Source organism: Pecten maximus, chromosome 1 (genome assembly GCF_902652985.1).
Source record: "Pecten maximus chromosome 1, xPecMax1.1, whole genome shotgun sequence".
In the NCBI taxonomy this organism is placed as follows: domain Eukaryota; kingdom Metazoa; phylum Mollusca; class Bivalvia; order Pectinida; family Pectinidae; genus Pecten; species Pecten maximus.
Genome location: NC_047015.1, coordinates 59,943,190 through 59,963,208, shown reverse-complemented (window position 1 = coordinate 59,963,208; position 20,019 = coordinate 59,943,190). Strand labels below are relative to the sequence as shown.

At 39.9% G+C, this 20,019-nt stretch overlaps 2 protein-coding genes across 3 annotated transcripts in view; one reads left to right on the top strand and one right to left on the bottom strand.

The window, feature by feature from the left end:
* LOC117339680 (TBC1 domain family member 16-like) overlaps window positions 1–18,246 on the bottom strand; it is a 28,169-nt gene extending 9,923 nt beyond the window's left edge. Inside the window, exons 1-6 of one of the 2 annotated variants that reach the window (XM_033901398.1) lie at window positions 18,155–18,246; window positions 9,549–9,814; window positions 8,198–8,257; window positions 5,759–6,962; window positions 2,296–2,468; window positions 120–287 (exon numbers count right to left, since the gene is read on the bottom strand). In XM_033901398.1, coding sequence (XP_033757289.1) covers window positions 120–287; window positions 2,296–2,468; window positions 5,759–6,962; window positions 8,198–8,257; window positions 9,549–9,752 — 1,809 coding nt within the window. In that variant the 5' untranslated portion in view covers window positions 9,753–9,814; window positions 18,155–18,246. The remainder of the gene's footprint in view (window positions 1–119; window positions 288–2,295; window positions 2,469–5,758; window positions 6,963–8,197; window positions 8,258–9,548; window positions 9,815–18,154) is intronic. The other variant, XM_033901406.1, reaches the window with a different exon arrangement.
* Window positions 18,247–18,365: 119 nt separating this feature from the next.
* The window catches only part of LOC117339669 (coiled-coil domain-containing protein 40-like), a 36,663-nt gene continuing 35,009 nt past the window's right edge, over window positions 18,366–20,019 (top strand). Inside the window, exons 1-2 of the mRNA XM_033901386.1 lie at window positions 18,366–18,432; window positions 19,726–19,795. Coding sequence (XP_033757277.1) covers window positions 18,374–18,432; window positions 19,726–19,795 — 129 coding nt within the window. The 5' untranslated portion in view covers window positions 18,366–18,373. The remainder of the gene's footprint in view (window positions 18,433–19,725; window positions 19,796–20,019) is intronic.

The following is a 20,019-nucleotide window of genomic DNA, read 5'->3' as shown; positions in this document are numbered from 1 at the left end:
GAACACCGCCTATTGTGGCCTTGTTGTGGTAATTAACAGCGACTTACCTTACGGAGCTGGAAGTGTCCTATGGAACACCGCCTATTGTGATCTTGTTGTGGTAATTAACAACGACTTACCTTACGGAGTTGGAAGTCTTCCTCTATAATGCCATCCACGGTCATATGACGTTTCCACATCTCGTCACAAACAACACTGTACACACCTTCCTCTGGGTGACACTGCTCGTCCGTTAGCTGTGGTCGCACAATCAGAAACTGGCTGTAGTTTCGATCAGTCTCCTTGTTCTATGTGACAAACAAGATGGGACATTTCCTCAGATATTTATTCATTGGTACTAAGGAAAATGAGTTTATTACATTTTACAAAAAAGAGTATGAGTGTCTTATTATCTATCTTGCATTAAAGTAATATTTGGATCACCTTCAGAGTGGTTATCTAGCATGCTATCACTCTCATCTGTCACTACAAACTCAATGTTCGATTTTCTAACAGTGTGACAATGGACCAAGGGTGAACACAAACAATGGACGAATGACAGAGACTTCACCATGGGTGAACACAAACAATAGACAAATAATGAAGACTTCACCAAGAGTGAACACAAACAATGGACAAATAATAGAGACTTCACCAAGAGTGAACACAAACAATGGACAAATAACAGAGACTTCACCAAGAGTGAACACAAACAATAGACAAATAATGGAGACTGCACCAAGAGTGAACACAAACAATGGACAAATAATGGAGACTTCACCATGGATGAACACAAACAATAGACAAATAATGGAGACTTCACCAAGAGTGAACACAAACAATGGACAAATAATGGAGACTTCACCATGGGTGAACACAAACAATAGACAAATAATGGGGACTTCACCAAGAGTGAACACAAACAATGGACAAATAATGGGGACTTCACCAAGAGTGAACACAAACAATGGACAAATAATGGAGACTTCACCATGGGTGAACACAAACAATAGACAAATAATGGAGACTTCACCATGGGTGAACACAAACAATGGACAAATAATGGAGACTTCACCATGGGTGAACACAAACAATGGACAAATAATGGAGACTTCACCATGGGTGAACACAAACAATAGACAAATAATGGAGACTTCACCAAGAGTGAACACAAACAATGGACAAATAATGGAGACTTCACCAAGAGTTAACACAAACAATAGACAAATAATGGAGACTGCACCAAGAGTGAACACAAACAATGGACAAATAATGGAGACTTCACCATGGGTGAACACAAACAATAGACAAATAATGAAGACTTCACCAAGAGTGAACACAAACAATGGACAAATAACAGAGACTTCACCATGGGTGAACACAAACAATAGACAAATAATGGAGACTTCACCATGGGTGAACACAAACAATAGACAAATAATGAAGACTTCACCATGGATGAACACAAACAATAGACAAATAATGGAGACTTCACCAAGAGTGAACACAAACAATGGACAAATAATGGAGACTTCACCAAGAGTGAACACAAACAATGGACAAATAACAGAGACTTCACCAAGAGTGAACACAAACAATAGACAAATAATGGAGACTGCACCAAGAGTGAACACAAACAATGGACAAATAATGGAGACTTCACCATGGGTGAACACAAACAATAGACAAATAATGAAGACTTCACCAAGAGTGAACACAAACAATGGACAAATAACAGAGACTTCACCAAGAGTGAACACAAACAATAGACAAATAATGGAGACTGCACCAAGAGTGAACACAAACAATGGACAAATAATGGAGACTTCACCATGGGTGAACACAAACAATAGACAAATAATGAAGACTTCACCAAGAGTGAACACAAACAATGGACAAATAATGGAGACTTCACCAAGAGTGAACACAAACAATAGACAAATAATGGAGACTTCACCAAGAGTGAACACAAACAATAGACAAATAATGGAGACTTCACCAAGAGTGAACACAAACAATAGACAAATAATGGAGACTTCACCAAGAGTGAACACAAACAATAGACAAATAATTGAGACTTCACCAAGAGTGAACACAAACAATAGACAAATAATGGAGACTTCACCAAGAGTGAACACAAACAATAGACAAATAATGGAGACTTCACCATGGGTGAACACAAACTTTGGGTCAGACAAGTTAGAAACTTTAAGTTGAAGTGGAATTAGTCTAGTTCTAAAAATTTAATTTCAATAATAGAAAAAAAATCATCAAAAATTTCCAAAATGAATTAAATGTAAATTGGTGTACAGCTACCTTTTCCTGCGTTTTTGCAAATAAGTTCCAATCATCAAAGATTTCAGCAAGTTTATCAAGGCCTCCATGATGGAAATGAAGAATTTTGTATTGGCTTTCTCTGCTAGCGATGACGACCTGTCCCTTACTACAGCCTCGATCACTATAAAAGAGTCGCAGTGACCGCATCTGCCCTGTAACAACAAATTTGACAACTTAATTGTATTTCAGTTTGAAATATTTTACTAAAGAAACTCACATATCTGTTACAAATATAAGCTAGCACTATTTTATCTGATGATAATTTTGTCAAACTTTTGATCTATTCATTATGTCATTACAAACATTAGAGATTCCAGAGAGATCTTGGCGTGGACCATTGGTTCTTTCAATTTTTCCCTTTCTTTCTTTATATCCTCTTACTAATCTGATAACACAAGCACATGAACCCTACATGTGAAGATCAATAAACATCCCTCCGCTAGCTACCCTCCGCTATACTTTCCAAGAAATATCAATAACAAACTTCAACTCTCAAAATCCAAGATGGCCACCTGTCCTCCATTTTGTTTTTCAGATCAAAAATCTAAATACAATTAGCACAGTTAGGGACCCAGGGGAATCCACACATGAAGTTGGAGGAATACCCCTCCGGTACTTATGAAGAAATGTGATAACAAACTTCAATTCCCAAAATCCAAGATGGCCTCCTGTTGGCCACTTTGATTTGTTGATCAACAAGAGATCCCAGAGGGATCTTGGTGCCCACCATTGAATGATCTTTATAGGTTCCATGTCAGATTGAGCTTCTCTCTATTTTCCCTTCCTCTTACTAATCAGTGTAAATCAAGAAACATCCCTCCAGTACTTTTCAAACAAGGGGAACTTATATTTGAAATTTGAGATTTTGCGATAATGGCTGTCTGTTGACCATGTTGTTTTCAGATTGGTCTCAAAATGCAATACGACAGACCAAGGGGAACGTACATATGAAATTTGAGAAAGATCCCTTCAGTACTTTCTGAGAAATAGCCATAAAAAAACTTCAATTGTCAAAATCCAAGATGGCTGTCTGTCGGCCATGTTGTTTTTAGATCGGTCCCAAAATGTAATATGCATAACTACGGACCAAGGGGTACCTGCATATGAAACAGAGAACACCCCACATACATCCTCAGTTGTACCTAAATCAACAGAGAACACCCCACATACTTCCTCAGTTGTACCTAAATCAACAGAGAACACCCCACATACGTCCTCAGTTGTACATACCTAAATCAACAGAGAACACCCCACATACTTCCTCAGTTGTACGTACCTAAATCAACAGAGAACACCCCACATACTACCTCAGTTGTACCTAAATCAACAGAGAACACCCCACATACGTCCTCAGTTGTATGTACCTAAATCAACAGAGAACACCCCACATACGTCCTCAGTTGTACCTAAATCAACAGAGAACACCCCACATACTACCTCAGTTGTACCTAAATCAACAGAGAACACCCCACATACTACCTCAGTTGTACCTAAATCAACAGAGAACACCCCACATACTTCCTCAGTTGTACCTAAATCAACAGAGAACACCCCACATACGTCCTCAGTTGTACATACCTAAATCAACAGAGAACACCCCACATACTTCCTCAGTTGTACCTAAATCAACAGAGAACACCCCACATACGTCCTCAGTTGTACGTACCTAAATCAACAGAGAACACCCCACATACATCCTCAGTTGTACCTAAATCAACAGAGAACACCCCACATACTACCTCAGTTGTACCTAAATCAACAGAGAACACCCCACATACTACCTCAGTTGTACCTAAATCAACAGAGAACACCCCACATACGTCCTCAGTTGTACCTAAATCAACAGAGAACACCCCACATATGTCCTCAGTTGTACCTAAATCAACAGAGAACACCCCACATATGTCCTCAGTTGTACCTAAATCAACAGAGAACACCCCACATATGTCCTCAGTTGTACCTAAATCAACAGAGAACACCCCACATACTTCCTCAGTTGTACGTACCTAAATCAACAGAGAACACCCCACATACGTCCTCAGTTGTACATACCTAAATCAACAGAGAACACCCCACATACGTCCTCAGTTGTACCTAAATCAACAGAGAACACCCCACATACGTCCTCAGTTGTACATACCTAAATCAACAGAGAACACCCCACATACTACCTCAGTTGTACAAACCTAAATCAACAGAGAACACCCCACATACTACCTCAGTTGTACGTACCTAAATCAACAGAGAACACCCCACATATGTCCTCAGTTGTACCTAAATCAACAGAGAACACCCCACATACTTCCTCAGTTGTACGTACCTAAATCAACAGAGAACACCCCACATACTACCTCAGTTGTATGTACCTAAATCAACAGAGAACACCCCACATACGTCCTCAGTTGTACCTAAATCAACAGAGAACACCCCACATACTACCTCAGTTGTACCTAAATCAACAGAGAACACCCCACATACTACCTCAGTTGTACCTAAATCAACAGAGAACACCCCACATACGTCCTCAGTTGTACCTAAATCAACAGAGAACACCCCACATATGTCCTCAGTTGTACCTAAATCAACAGAGAACACCCCACATATGTCCTCAGTTGTACCTAAATCAACAGAGAACACCCCACATATGTCCTCAGTTGTACCTAAATCAACAGAGAACACCCCACATACTTCCTCAGTTGTACGTACCTAAATCAACAGAGAACACCCCACATACTACCTCAGTTGTACGTACCTAAATCAACAGAGAACACCCCACATATGTCCTCAGTTGTACCTAAATCAACAGAGAACACCCCACATACTACCTCAGTTGTACCTAAATCAACAGAGAACACCCCACATACGTCCTCAGTTGTACCTAAATCAACAGAGAACACCCCACATACGTCCTCAGTTGTACCTAAATCAACAGAGAACACCCCACATACGTCCTCAGTTGTACATACCTAAATCAACAGAGAACACCCCACATACGTCCTCAGTTGTACATACCTAAATCAACAGAGAACACCCCACATACGTCCTCAGTTGTACCTAAATCAACAGATCACCCCACATACTACCTCAGTTGTATGTACCTAAATCAACAGAGAACACCCCACATACTACCTCAGTTGTACCTAAATCAACAGAGAACACCCCACATACGTCCTCAGTTGTACCTAAATCAACAGAGAACACCCCACATACGTCCTCAGTTGTACCTAAATCAACAGAGAACACCCCACATACGTCCTCAGTTGTACATACCTAAATCAACAGCGAACACCCCACATACGTCCTCAGTTGTACCTAAATCAACAGAGAACACCCCACATATGTCCTCAGTTGTACCTAAATCAACAGAGAACACCCCACATATGTCCTCAGTTGTACCTAAATCAACAGAGAACACCCCACATACTACCTCAGTTGTACGTACCTAAATCAACAGAGAATACCCCGCATACTTGATCCTTAGCACATTTGTTTTCGTGTCGTACTCCACCGGGGCCTAGTGAGTTGTGAGGGAAGGTGAGGTTGTGTGCACCAGATTCGCAGCTTGAAGGTGTATCGGGAGGCTGGTCCCAGTCAGGTGATGAGACAAGTGAAGGGCTGGGAGGGCCAGAATCAGGCCCAGATGTACTGGTCGAGGAGGAAGACAAACGATACCTTGTAACACTGATGTCCGGTGTTGTTAGATCGTGCTGATAAACCTGATTGTCAGTAACTAATTGTAACTGTGTTGGAACATTTGGACCTGTCTTTGGTGATTCTGTAAGACTGTTGGTGTCCTCACAAAGCTCCTGTACCATCCGACTGTAATGTCCCCCTGAAGGACTTGTATGCGTGGAGTCAGAACTCAGACTATTCTGTTCTATATCTGTGGAACTGCTGCTGTCAAACTTACTGTCATTTTTGTTAATATTACAGTCCTGGAAATCATATTTCTCAGCCCTGTCCACTTCCTCGGTTACCACTACCAGATTGTCACCATTCATTTCAATACTCACAGACTTATTAGAGTCGATGCGATCACGTGTTGGCTTTGCGCGTAGTTTATTCCTATTGAGCATTGCGGCCAGCTGTTCCTCCGGCGTCAGACCATCACTGGTGTCAGGAGAAGAGGAGTCGAGACAAGGGGGCATCTTCCCGTTGGTATTTCCCTCCTTTTGACAATGGAGATTATTGACAGTTAGTCCCACTCGCACCCCTTTACTTAAACTAGGGGCGGGTAACTCATTATTCTGTAACACCTCGTCAGGGCCGATCCCCGAGTCAGTTTGTGACTTGTTACTGGTACTGAGTTTGCGTCCCAGGTCTTCGTGTGGACCCCAGCTGTCGCAGTAATCTTCACGGGAACATTCAGACACCATGCTGCCATTGTCAATACTTATACGTTTATGTACCTTAGAGCTAGCAACATCACACACGTCACTGCTGACGGAAACACAAGATCCGCGTGGAGAACTGCTGGGGGAAGGAGTTGGCTGATCAGACCGGGCGAAGTCTGGGCGTGGAGGGCGCCGTGGACTGACCTTAGGGGTCGACACATCGGTTCGGTTGGGACTATTCTCTATGCTGCGAGGATTCTTCTTCAGTGAAGAATTCGGTATCCAGGTCAGAATCAGTGTGGGGCCATTGTTCTGTAAGGAAAGTCTTCATTAGATGAGTTTTTAAAGAGTTAAATGTAGACAACATTTACATTATACAATAATGTAATTAATTTTCCATTGTTTGTACGCAGAATGCGGCTTTCTGATTGGTTGAGATTTTTTATTTCATACCACTATGAAAAAAATTCCGAAAATGGAGCGAAAAATGTGATGTCACAATTAATGCGACAATTGAGTTTGCGTATTGATTTGAGAAAAAGAATCCCATATAAAACCAGTAAATTTGTACATAAAACATGTTTTAAATTAGAAAATTATTTCCAAAACTAATTATAAGCTTTGATGTCAATTATCTTTTTAGTTTCATAGGGGTATGAACAAAAAATTATTTGCAAACAAAATTTTTTTCATACCCCCATGAAACTAAAAAAATTGACATCAATGCTTGAATAAACTACAGTTTGTAACACACCTACAGCTGTTGTCTTTGGCCTGATTATCAATAAAGTGTTCTTTACTTGTTTTGAGCAGTTACAATTTAAGCTAAAAAAATATACTTTGTGTTATGAAAAGAATATTGTTTAGGGTACATTTTGTAACGTGCACCTAGTCCGTCCCAAGTGTCTTCTGGGATACGCTGTGCCTTAAGCGCACTTGACTAGTCCTATCTCAATAGGTATGGAATCAGTAATATTTACAAATGATTAATCTATATATGACATACAAGAACAAGTGAAACGGTCGTGCTGCTTGCCACGGACCTCTAAAACTACCATACAAATACAACTATAGCAGGCACTGACGCTCGCAAACGCCTAATGCATGTGCTCTCTCCGTGCACTGGTACGAGCCGTGGCTGTCGGACGCGCCGGCAATGACCAATCAAGCACGCCGGTTACCTCGGGCACCGCAGTGCCAGATCAAGCACACCTATTACAAGTGCTTCCGGCACTGTAACCTTGTGCACCGGCTACCTTGCGCACCGGCAATGCCTGATCAAGCACGCCTATTACAAGTGCTCCCGGCACTTGCACAGCGCACCGGCTACCTCGCGCACCAACACTACCAGGTCAAGCACGCCTATTACAAGTGCTCCTGGCCCTTGCACAGCGCACCGGCTACCTCGAGCACCAACACTGCACCAGCTTATACAGCGCAGTAGCCACACTGACCTCCCTGCTGCCTTACGACCACTGGTCACTTACTCAGCGACCACTACCTGTACAGTCTTTCCCCAGAGACTTATTCAGTCTCTGCAGTATTACCTGTAGTCTGTAGTCTTTTCCAGTCGTAAACACAACCCAGCTTCTGTCAGATTTTCTCCTCTAGAATGAAACAAACCCGCTCTTATATACAGCCGGCCTAAACCATTTCTGGGTAAATCAGGTTATCCCATTTCTCGTGACGTCACCTGCATTCTGGTCTTACGAGCGCTTTCATCCTATACCTACTTGCATGCACAAACAATCGAACGCCACATGACAATGATTACACGTGGTTTATTTATAGATCATACACATACACACATAAACGCGAACATGGTTAACTCTACTATACGTGTTCATTACACTTTAAACCAAATAATTAATGTTACATGACATATAAGGAGTTAATTTGTTTCTATCATGGAGACCCTTTTCAAACAAACACTGTCTGAGGCCCCTGAAGGTGTATACAGTTACCAGCAGGTCCCGAGTGTCCCTGTCTGAGGCCCCTAAAGGTGTATACAGTGTATATAGTCATCAGCTGTCCCGAGTGTCCTTGTCTGAGGCCCCTAAGGGTGTATACAGTGTATATAGTCATCAGCTGTCCCGAGTGTCCCTGTCTGAGGCCCCTAAGGGTGTATACATTGTATTTAGTCATCCGCTGTCCCGAGTGTCCCTGTCTGAGGCCCCTAAAGGTGTATACAGTGTATATAGTCATCAGCTGTCCCGAGTGTCCCTGTCTGAGGCCCCTAAAGGTGTATACAGTGTATATAGTCATCAGCTGTCCCGAGTGTCCCTGTCTGAGGCCCCTTAAGGTGTATACAGTGTATATAGTCATCAGCTGCCCCGAGTGTCCCTGTCTGAGGCCCCTAAAGGTGTATACAGTGTATATAGTCATCAGCTGTCCCGAGTGTCCCTGTCTGAGGCCCCTAAAGGTGTATACAGTGTATATAGTCATCAGCTGTCCCGAGTGTCCCTGTCTGAGGCCCCTTAAGGTGTATACAGTGTATATAGTCATCAGCTGCCCCGAGTGTCCCTGTCTGAGGCCCCTAAAGGTGTATACAGTGTATATAGTCATCAGCTGTCCCGAGTGTCCCTGTCTGAGGCCCCTAAAGGTGTATACAGTGTACATGCACAGACAACAGACGGCGTAGATCAGACAGAGTGATGACAAACCAGCGATTTGAATAGCCCAACTCCTGAAGATGGTATTACAAATTTTCCTCCAGAGTAAATTGGTATTACAAATTTTCCTCCAGAGTAAATTGGTATTACAAATTTTCCTCCAGGGTAAATTGGTATTACAAATTTTCCTCCAGAGTAAATTGGTATTACAAATTTTCCTCCAGAGTAAATTTGAAGTGATGATTGTCTGTGACCCTTAAGCTTGTACCTGTGATGATGACCTTACCTCCTCGTGTTGTGATCGGAGAGTGAGGTAGCCAGGATGGTGCTCTGTATCCATCGTCATGGGAGCTGGAGGATGTACACACACATTGTTCTTACAATAAATGATCTCTCCATCAAGGGGAGGGTGTTTGGGTGAATCTGACCCAATCCCCAGAAAGTTGGAGGCTTTCTTGAATATGGTGCTGAATGCCATCACCGGGTCCATGGAGACGGCTGTTGGTTCTAACTTCTCCACTGTGTAGCCTTCACTCCTGAGATATCAATCTCCTACAAAAAATAATCTTATAAATCTTTTGGGAGATTTGGAATGTCCAATAGGAGCAATGATTACACAACAGAATCAACAACAATTCCAAATTAACTATAATGAATGAACGAAATTTGGACACTAAGTTTTTCAATGTTTTTTAGCTTACTTTATAACTACACCATGAACATAAACAAGAGGCCCATGGGGCCTGTATCGCTCACCTGGTTGGATTTGACCAAATGTCAAAATAATGTTCATGTTCAATTCCTTTTGTTTGTTAACCTCAAACAATGCTATATTTGGTTATAGCGTGGGTATCCCAACTGCTTTAAAGAAATAATGAAGTCCAGACTCTCTGAGATTACAACATGCATTTATAACTTTATGACTAGTAGTGATTTAAAGGAATTACCTCTATTTCCCATATGGGGCCCCACCCCTTTTGCCCCTCGGGGGGGGGGGGGGGGGGGGGGGGGGCAGAGTCACCATTTATGCAAAATCTGTTCCCCTTCCCCAAAGATTGTTTCTTACTAAATTGGGTTCAAATCCATTCATAAATGTATGACTAGTAGCGATTTAAAGGAATTACCTCTATTTCCCATATGGGGCACCACCCCTTTGGCCCCTCGGGGGTCAGAGTCACCATTTCTGCAAAATCTGTTCCCCTTCCCCCAATGATGTTTTTGACCAAATTGGGTTCAAATCCTTTCATAACTTTATGACTAGTAGCGATTTAAAGATATTACCTCTGTTTCCCCATTAGGCCCCGCCCCTTTGGCCCCTTGGGGGTCAGAGTCATCATTAATGCAAAATCTGTTCCCCTTCACATAAGAATGTTTCTGACCAAATTGGGTTCAAATCCATTCATAACTTTATGACTAGTAGCGATTTGAAGGAATTACCTCTATTTCCCATATGGGGCACCGCCCCTTTGGCCCCTCGGGGGTCAGAGTCACCATTTATGCAAAACCTGTTCCCCTTCCCTCAAGAATGTTTCTGACCAAATTGGGTTGAAATCCATTCATAACTTTATGACTAGTAGCGATTTAAAGGAATTACTTCTATTTCCCCTATTGGGACCCGCCCCTTTGGCTCCTCGGGGGGCAGAGTCATCATTTATGCAAAATCTGTTCCCCTTCTCCAAAGAATGTTTCTTATTAAATTGGGTTCAAATCCATTCATAAATTTATGACTAGTAGCAATTTAAAGATATTACCTCTGTTTCCCCATTAGGTCCCGCCCCTTTGGTCCTTTGGGAGTCAGAGTCATCATTTATGCAAAATCTGTTCCCCTTCCCCCAAGAATGTTTCTGACCAAATTGGGTTGAAATCCATTCATAACTTTATGACTAGTAGCGATTTGAAGGAATTACCTCTATTTCCCCATTAGGCCCCGCCCCTTTGGTCCCTTGGGGGTCAGAGTAACCATTTATCCAAATCTGTTCCCCTTCCCTGGAGGATGTTTCTGACTAAATTGGGTTCAAATCCATTCATAACTTTATGACAAGTAGCGATTTTAAGGAATTGCCTCAATTTCCCCTATTGGGCCCCGCCCCTCAGGCCCCTTGGGGGTCAGAGTCACCATTTATGCAAAATCTGTTCCCCTTCCCTCAAGAATGTTTCTGACCAAATTGGGTTCAAATCCATTCATAACTTTATGACTAGTAGCGATTTAAAGGAATTACTTCTATTTCCCCTTTTGGGACCCGCCCCTTTGGCTCTTCGGGGGTCAGAGTCACCATTTATGCAAAATCTGTTCCCCTTCACATAACAATGTTTCTGACCAATTTGGGTTTAAATCCATTCATAACTTTATGACTAGTAGCGATTTGAAGGAATTACCTCTATTTCCCCATTAGGCCCCGCCCCTTTGGCCCCTTGTGGGTCAGAGTAACCATTTATGCAAAATCTGTTCCCCTTCCCTCAAGAATGTTTCTGACCAAATTGGGTTCAAATCCATTCATAACTTTATGACTAGTAGCGATTTAAAGGAATTCCTTCTATTTCCCCTTTTGGGACCCGCCCCTTTGGCTCCTCGGGGGTCAGAGTCACCATTTATGCAAAATCTGTTCCCCTTCACATAAGAATGTTTCTGACCAAATTGGGTTCAAATCCATTCATAACTTTATGACAAGTAGCGATTTTAAGGAATTACCTCAATTTCCCCTATTGGGCCCAACCCCTCGGGCCCCTTGGGGGTCAGAGTCACCATTTATGCAAAATCTGTTCCCCTTCCCTCAAGAATGTTTCTGATTAAATTGGGTTCAAATCCATTCATAACTTTATGACTAGTAGCGATTTGAAGGAATTACCTCTATTTCCCCCATTAGGCCCCGCCCCTTTGGCCCCTTGGGGGTCAGAGTCAACCATTTATGCAAAATCTGTTCCCCTTCCCAAACGGATGTTTCTGAGCATATTGGATTAAAATCCATTCATAACTTGATGACTAGTAGCGATTTAAAGGAATTACCTCTATTTCCCCATTAGGCCCCGCCCCTTTGGCCCCTTGGGGGTCAGAGTCACCATTTATGCAAAATCTGTTCCCCTTCCCCCAAGAATGTTTCTGACCAAATTGGGTTGAAATCCATTCATAACTTGATGACTAGTAGCGATTTAAAGGAATTGCCTCAATTTCCCCTATTGGGCCCCACCCCTTATGCCCCTTGGGGGTCAGAGTCACCATTTATGCAAAATCTGATCCCCTTCTGCCAAGGATGTTTCTGACTGAATTTGGTCAAAATCCAATAAGAACTTTTTGACTAGTAGCGATTTGAAGCAAATGTTGACGGACGACAGACGACGGACGACAGACGACGGACGCCGCGCAATGACATAAGCTCACCGGACCTTCGGTCCAGGTGAGCTAAAAATTCAGAGAAAATCTTTATTAATTTCATTCTTCAAACATCATTGTCTACATGTTTATATACTTACATGCAATTGTCACCCTACAGATTGTACAGAGATTTATCTACAACTGTAATTGTCACCCTACAGATTGTATGAATGAATGAATTTGGTCAAATCGAAATTACAGAAGACGGTAAAGCTAACACTTTAAATGATTACTTTGCTTCCATTTCTACTATCGACGATTCCAATACCGACGTGCCTGTTGTACAACTTAGGACGGACGCTACTCTATCTGACATACCTTTCAATTTGAACGACATTATCGACATCCTTAAATCGTTAAATATTAGTAAAGCTGTAGGTATTGATACCATAAGTCATCATATGTTAAAAAACACAGCACTATCAGTAGCTCTTCCTCTTTCTCTTATCTTTAGATCTTCTTTAGAAACTGGTATCTTTCCCAAACAATGGAAAAAAGCATTAGTAATGCCTATATTCAAAAAGGGGGATAAACAGGTAGTTTCAAATTATAGACCTATTTCACTATTAAGCACTGTTGGTAAAGTTTTTGAAAGATTGGTAGTGAAATATTTGCACAACTATTTATTAGATCATTCATTAATATATAAATATCAGTCTGGTTTCCAGCCAGGTCATTCGACAGTACATCAAATGATTGAATTATATCACACTTTATGCGAAAACTTAGAAAAAAAACGTCCTTCATGTATAGTTTTTTGTGATATTTCAAAGGCGTTCGACCGTGTATGGCACAGGGGATTGGAAGTTAAACTAGCAAATTATGGCATTTCCGGAAAATTGTTAGCGTGGTTCAAAAATTATATTAGTGATAGACAACAACAAGTCTTTGTGGGAAATACGAAGTCTTTGGTTAAATCTACCAATGCCGGAGTTCCTCAAGGTTCTGTATTAGGCCCTCTTTTATTCATTCTATATATTAATGACATAGCTGATAACCTGGAAAGTCTTTGTAAATTATTCGCAGATGATACCTCCTTATTATACTGTGATACATCTCCTCAAACTATTGAAAGAAAAATAAATAACGATTTAGATAAAATTAAACACTGGGCTAGTAAGTGGTTAGTAAATTTCAACCCTTCTAAAACAGAGGCATTACTTGTTTCCAACTTTGAACTTGAATATGCAATTGAAATTAGGTTTAATAATGTAAATGTAGACTTTGTAGAAAATCATAAGCACCTTGGAGTAGTATTAAGTGAAAATTGTAAATGGAGTATGCATATAGAAAATATTTGTAAAAATGTGTCAAAACAGGTAAGTGTTTTACGAAAACTGAAGTATTTGTTAAATAGACGAACTTTAGACAAAATTTACAGAGCATATATTCTTCCTTTACTAGAATATTGTTGTGAAGTTTGGGACGGATGTACCCTCGGTGACGCAGACAATCTAGAAAAACTACAGTTAGAGTCTATCCGTATTATAACAGGTTTACCATCTTATGCAAGTAGGGTTTCATTATATTCAGAAAGTGGACTCGAACCACTAGTAAATAGAAGAAAGAACAGAAAACTACAACTTTTTTTCAAAATTCAAGCTAACCTCACGCCGAATTATCTTTCAGCTTTACTACCTCCTTTAGTGTCACAAAATGTAGAATATAACCTCCGTAATGCAAATCATTACTCCTTACCTAACTTCAGACTTCAACTTTCTAATAGTTCTTTTTTCCCGTCTACTATTCGACTTTGGAATAATTTAGACCCTGGCATAAGACAGAGTAGGTCAGCCCCAGCTTTTAAAAACTCTCTTCGTAAGCTTAATGACATAAATATCCCCTCTTATTATTTGTTTGGTGACAGAAAATCTAATATTTTGCATGCTAGATTAAGAACTAATTCAAGTACTCTAAACGACGACTTATTTCATGCTAACTTAATTGATTTTCAAATTTGTCATTGTGGACATTCTATTGAAAATGCATTTCACTTCTTTTTTATTTGCAACAAGTACATAGATCAGAGAATAAAGTGGTACCGTGAGTTAAATGATTTCATCCCACTGGACCTACAGCTTATTCTACATGGCAGTCATGAATTATCCAAAGCAGACAACGAAAAAATATTTCTGCACACTCAGAAATATATTCACGATACAAATAGATTTTGATTTTACATTTGTACTTTCTCTACCACCTACCTCTCTCTATCACTCCATTCGTGCAAGTCTCCCCATTTTTTTTAATTTTTTTTTTCAACATATCTCTCTTCAGTACTTAATATATTTGATATATTGTGTTTTTGAAAAAGGGAAAAAGAAAAAAATCATATATATATATGTAAATTGTTTAACCCCTTTAACTCTATCAAAGTCTGCGTCTTTTATCTTTCTCGACTCATATGGCACTTGGGAAACGGAAATATCAGAAGGAAAGGAAAGACCAAAGCGAAAGAAAACCGTGGCAGGGGATATGATGAACATTGAAAAGCCGAAAGTTACGAGTAGTGGATTGTGTACTTGTGCCATCTGGGTCGAGAAAAATCATTCACGCAGTCTTAAAAAAAAGATGTTTCAATTACTAGTGGAAATGTCTAAATTATTTCATAAAAGAATTAAAATGGAGATTGTCACATTCTTTTCACATACTTGCACCTTCTTACACCCCATCCTTACCCTTCCCTTATCCACACTCCCACACTAAATAATTATTTTATTGTTAATGTCATCTTGTATATTTTGTATGTGTTATATAATATTGTATGGAAAGGGCTTGATATAAGTTGGAAAACTTGTGCCCAATCCTATTGTATATATTTGATACAATAAAATATGTTTAAACTAAACAGATTGTATAGAGATTTATCTACGACTGTAATTGTCACTCTACAGATTGTACAGAGATTTATCTACAACTGTAATTGTCACCCTACAGATTGTAGAGATTTATCTACGACTGAAATTGTCACCCTACAGATTGTACAGAGATTTATCTACGACTGTAATTGTCACCCTACAGATTGTACAGAGATTTATCTATGACTGTAATTGTCACCCTACAGACTGTATAGAGATTTATCTACGACTGTAATTGTCACCCTACAGATTGTACAGAGATGTCTACGACTGTAATTGTCACCCTACAGATTGTACAGAGATGTCTACGACTGTAATTGTCACCCTACAGATTGTATAGAGATTTATCTACGACTGTAATTGTCACCCTACAGATTGTACAGAGATTTATCTACGACTGTAATTGTCACCGTACAGATTGTACAGAGATTTATCTACAACTGTAATTGTCACCCTACAGATTGTACAGAGATGTCTACGACTGTAATTGTCACCCTACAGATTGTACAGAGATTTATCTACGACTGTAATTGTCACCCTACAGATTGTATAGAGATTTATCTACAACTGTAATTGTCACCCTACAGATTGTACAGAGATTTATCTACGACTGTAATTGTCAGCCTACAGATTGTGAAGAGATTTATCTACGACTGTAATTGTCACCCTACAGATTGTATAGAGATTTATCTACGACTGTAATTGTCATCCTACAGATTGTATAGAGATTTATTTACAACTGTAATTGTCACCCTACAGATTGTATAGAGATTTATCTACAACTGTAATTGTCACCCTACAGATTGTACAGAGATTTATCTACAACTGTAATTGTCATCCTACAGATTGTACAGAGATTTATCTACGTCTATGTGTAGTAGGTACGACACTGCATAAATCAATAACATCTAGTATAGCTAGCTGTGACATCACCATTCTAGAGTGTGAACTATCTAGATGTGACATCATCCTAGAGTGTGACCTACCTAGCTGTCACATCATCATCCTAGATTGTGACCTATCTAGATGTGACATCACCATCCTAGAGTGTGACCTATCTAGATGTGACATCATCCTAGAGTGTGACCTATCTAGCTGTGACGTCACCATCCTAGAGTGTGACCTATCTAGATGTGACATCATCCTAGATTGTGACCTATCTAGATGTGACATTATCCTAGATTGTGACCTATCTAGATGTGACATCACCATCCTAGAGTGTGACCTATCTAGATGCCAAGTCACCATCCTAGAGTGTGACCTATCTAGATGTGACATCATCCTAGATTGTGACCTATCTAGATGTGACATTATCATAGATTGTGACCTATCTAGATGTGACATCATCCTAGAGTGTGACCTATCTAGCTGTGACGTCACCATCCTAGATTGTGACCTATCTAGCTGTGACATCACAATCCCAGATTGTGACCTATCTAGCTGTCACATCACAATCCTAGATTGTGATCCAAGTAAGCTAACAAACCCAATATCAAGTCCCAGGGCCTCTTTGTTATTGAGTATAAGTTGTTTAAAGGTTTTCGCCTATTTGACCCCTGTGACCATGATTATAAGTCAAGGTCATGCATTTGAACAAACTTGGTAGCCATTCACCCCAGCAGTTTGCAAGCCCAATATCAAGTTCCTGGGTGGGCCTCTTGGTAATTAGGAATAAGTCATTTTAAGTTTTTAACCTATTGCACCTATGTGGCCTTGAATGAAGGTCAAGGTTATTCATTTGAACAAACTTGGTCACCCATTTACCCAGTATGCTACAGGCCCAATATCAAGTCCCTGGGCCTCTTGGTTATTGAGAAGGCGTTTAAAGATTTCAGCATATTTGACTTCTGTGACCTTGAATGAGGGTCAAGGTCATTCATTTGACCAATATCAGGTCTCTAGGCCTCTTGGATTTTGAGAAGAAGCTGTTTAAAGGAAAATGTTGACGGCTGCATGGATGGACAACAGACGACAGACACCGCACCATGCCATAAGAGTACTTGCCCTTCGGACAGGTGAGCTAACAATTATCACATACTTTGTCGGTGTTCATGGGTGTGCAGTAATCTCATTTCATGAAAGATAAATTATTATCTTACTTCCATGTGTCCTATTCTGTACTTATGTAATATGTCAACCTATCAAGTTTTTTGGGGTAAAAATGGCGAGAAACATGAAACGAGTGAATGTCATGCAGTGAATGGGTCTGAATCTTCAACCTCTTGTCAACTTACATATGTCCCCTCTCTTATAACAATAACATTTAACAAACACAGGGATTTGCCGCAGCTGGTACTATACTGTATACACGGTAGCCATTATAGTTTGTGTCCTAATCTTGTTTAGATCAATACTCGTACATTTTCATCCTCGCCATCAAATGATGGTATTTTGTAATGGCAATAGGCAAACACATCTACTCTACCAATAAGCTTGTGTTTGTGAAACAGTTGATATAACAGGAAAATAAACCTCTTAATTATTGTCAAATCCTACTAGGTAAGTGTTTACATGAGTAGGTGGATCAGTGGATGAGGTGGTTGGATATATCGATCGTTTTCTCCTTCTTCAACTCCTGTTTGTTCCAATTCTTTCATGGTCCAACACACACGCCTCTACCTGACCAATACGTAATGATAAGGTTCGATACAATCGGTGACTTACCCAGCGTTTCTCCATTCTAACGTAAAAATATCTCCATAAATTAATTGGCATGTTTATAAAATCATGGTGTTATTTTGTTTCGGAAAAATCATCTAATTATAGCTATTGATGAAACGCCTTATTTGATTGGCTAATATCTGCCGTTCGGACTTTTCTGAGATTATAATAACTGTTATAACAAAGGTCTAGAGTAGACCGAATGTAAATTACCCACAATACATGTATAGTAATGTTATTTCCTGCTTAGCAACAAACAACATGGCAGACCAAGAAGAGAGGTAAATAATGTTATTGTTATACGGATTTAGACAAAGCATTGAACACGAATGCAGTTCGCATTGTATAATAACTTTACTATCAGCAAATAACCATGCTTCATGAAATTGAAACTTTGTTAAAAATGTCATTAAGTGTAAACTGTGATGGAAGGAACCACTAAACCACTCCATAAATTCCTAAACGATAAAACATTTTGGACACCACGCATACTCAGTTTAGGTTATTCCAGCATTTAAGTAACAGTTACTTCTTCGTGGGGATAATATTCCTGCATTTAAGAAACCTGTTTACCTGTCAAAGGCAGGGTAATTTGAAATAGAAACACATAAAGTTCTTTATAACATTGACCCATAACCAAAGTGGTACATGTCATTGTCATACAGTACTGTAAGCAATAGCTCTGGAGTAGGTCTGCCAATGTTTCAGTTAGATTGTGAATTCTCATTAACAGTGTTTTTGTTCCTATAAATCATTTGGGGTTGATATTCAACCACATTCCAAATAGGCTACTTGGTGTATTTATGCCTCCCCCCCCCCCCCCCCCCCCCCCCCCCCCCCCCCCCCCCACCACCACCACCACCACCACCACCACCACCACCACCACATTATCAAACACCTCTAAAGCTGACTTGATTTGGGTTGTTAACATGGTGGCATTTAATAACTAAATTGTTGTGTCCAGATGATCTGTTAAAGGAAAGAGTGATGAAAAATAGCTTGCCAGGCTTCAAACTATTGACTAGAGTTAGTAATTCGACCTTATAAATACTCTCTACTTTTACTGGTAAAATTGGTAAAGCCCTACTGATTTTAAGACATAATGGAATCAAACTATATAATATCAGAAAAATCATTGGCACCAAAGGAAATCCAAACACTAAGAACTGGCAAGCCAGTCAGGAATAAGATGGGATCTAGTGACAGTCGCTAATTACCCCTGAGTAATGACAATAAAGAAAATTGATAAAAAAAAAATGCCATTTTGAACTTGGCATAGCCATGAGAATGGAATGTTCCAGACGTGTGTAGTTGTGTACCGAAATATAGGTCTAATGTTCAGTACATTAATCTACTGGTCAACCTACAAATACAAATGTGCATGTATATCAGCTTTGTTGACATCAATGAGATCATCATTTGAATGTTTATTCTGTCATTTAACATATTTTTTGTTATTTTGTCATTTTGTTTTTAACTGTTTAATGTGCGGAATTACACAGAATTATCCTCAGTGAGCCATTTAGCGGGTTCTAAGCCTTTCTCATTCAGGTTTTGTTTTTTTTGTGCCGCAGACCACCATCTGGTGAAAAACCGGGCATGCAAAATGTTGTAGCAGATGCTACCGTGAAAGCTTTACAGGAGGTGAGTATGTTAATATGTCCGTGTATTAAGTATGATTTTAGAATGTTTGATAAGATATCAAATTATTTTAGTTTTAGTGTTTTTGAAACATTACTAGGTAGTTGTTTCAAGAAATATTTTTTTCCATGGACCTATAAGAGTCAATGAGTGAAATTATGTTGTACTTACATCTATATACACATGTATAACATAATGTATTGTCCTATATGGTAAAAGAAGACATC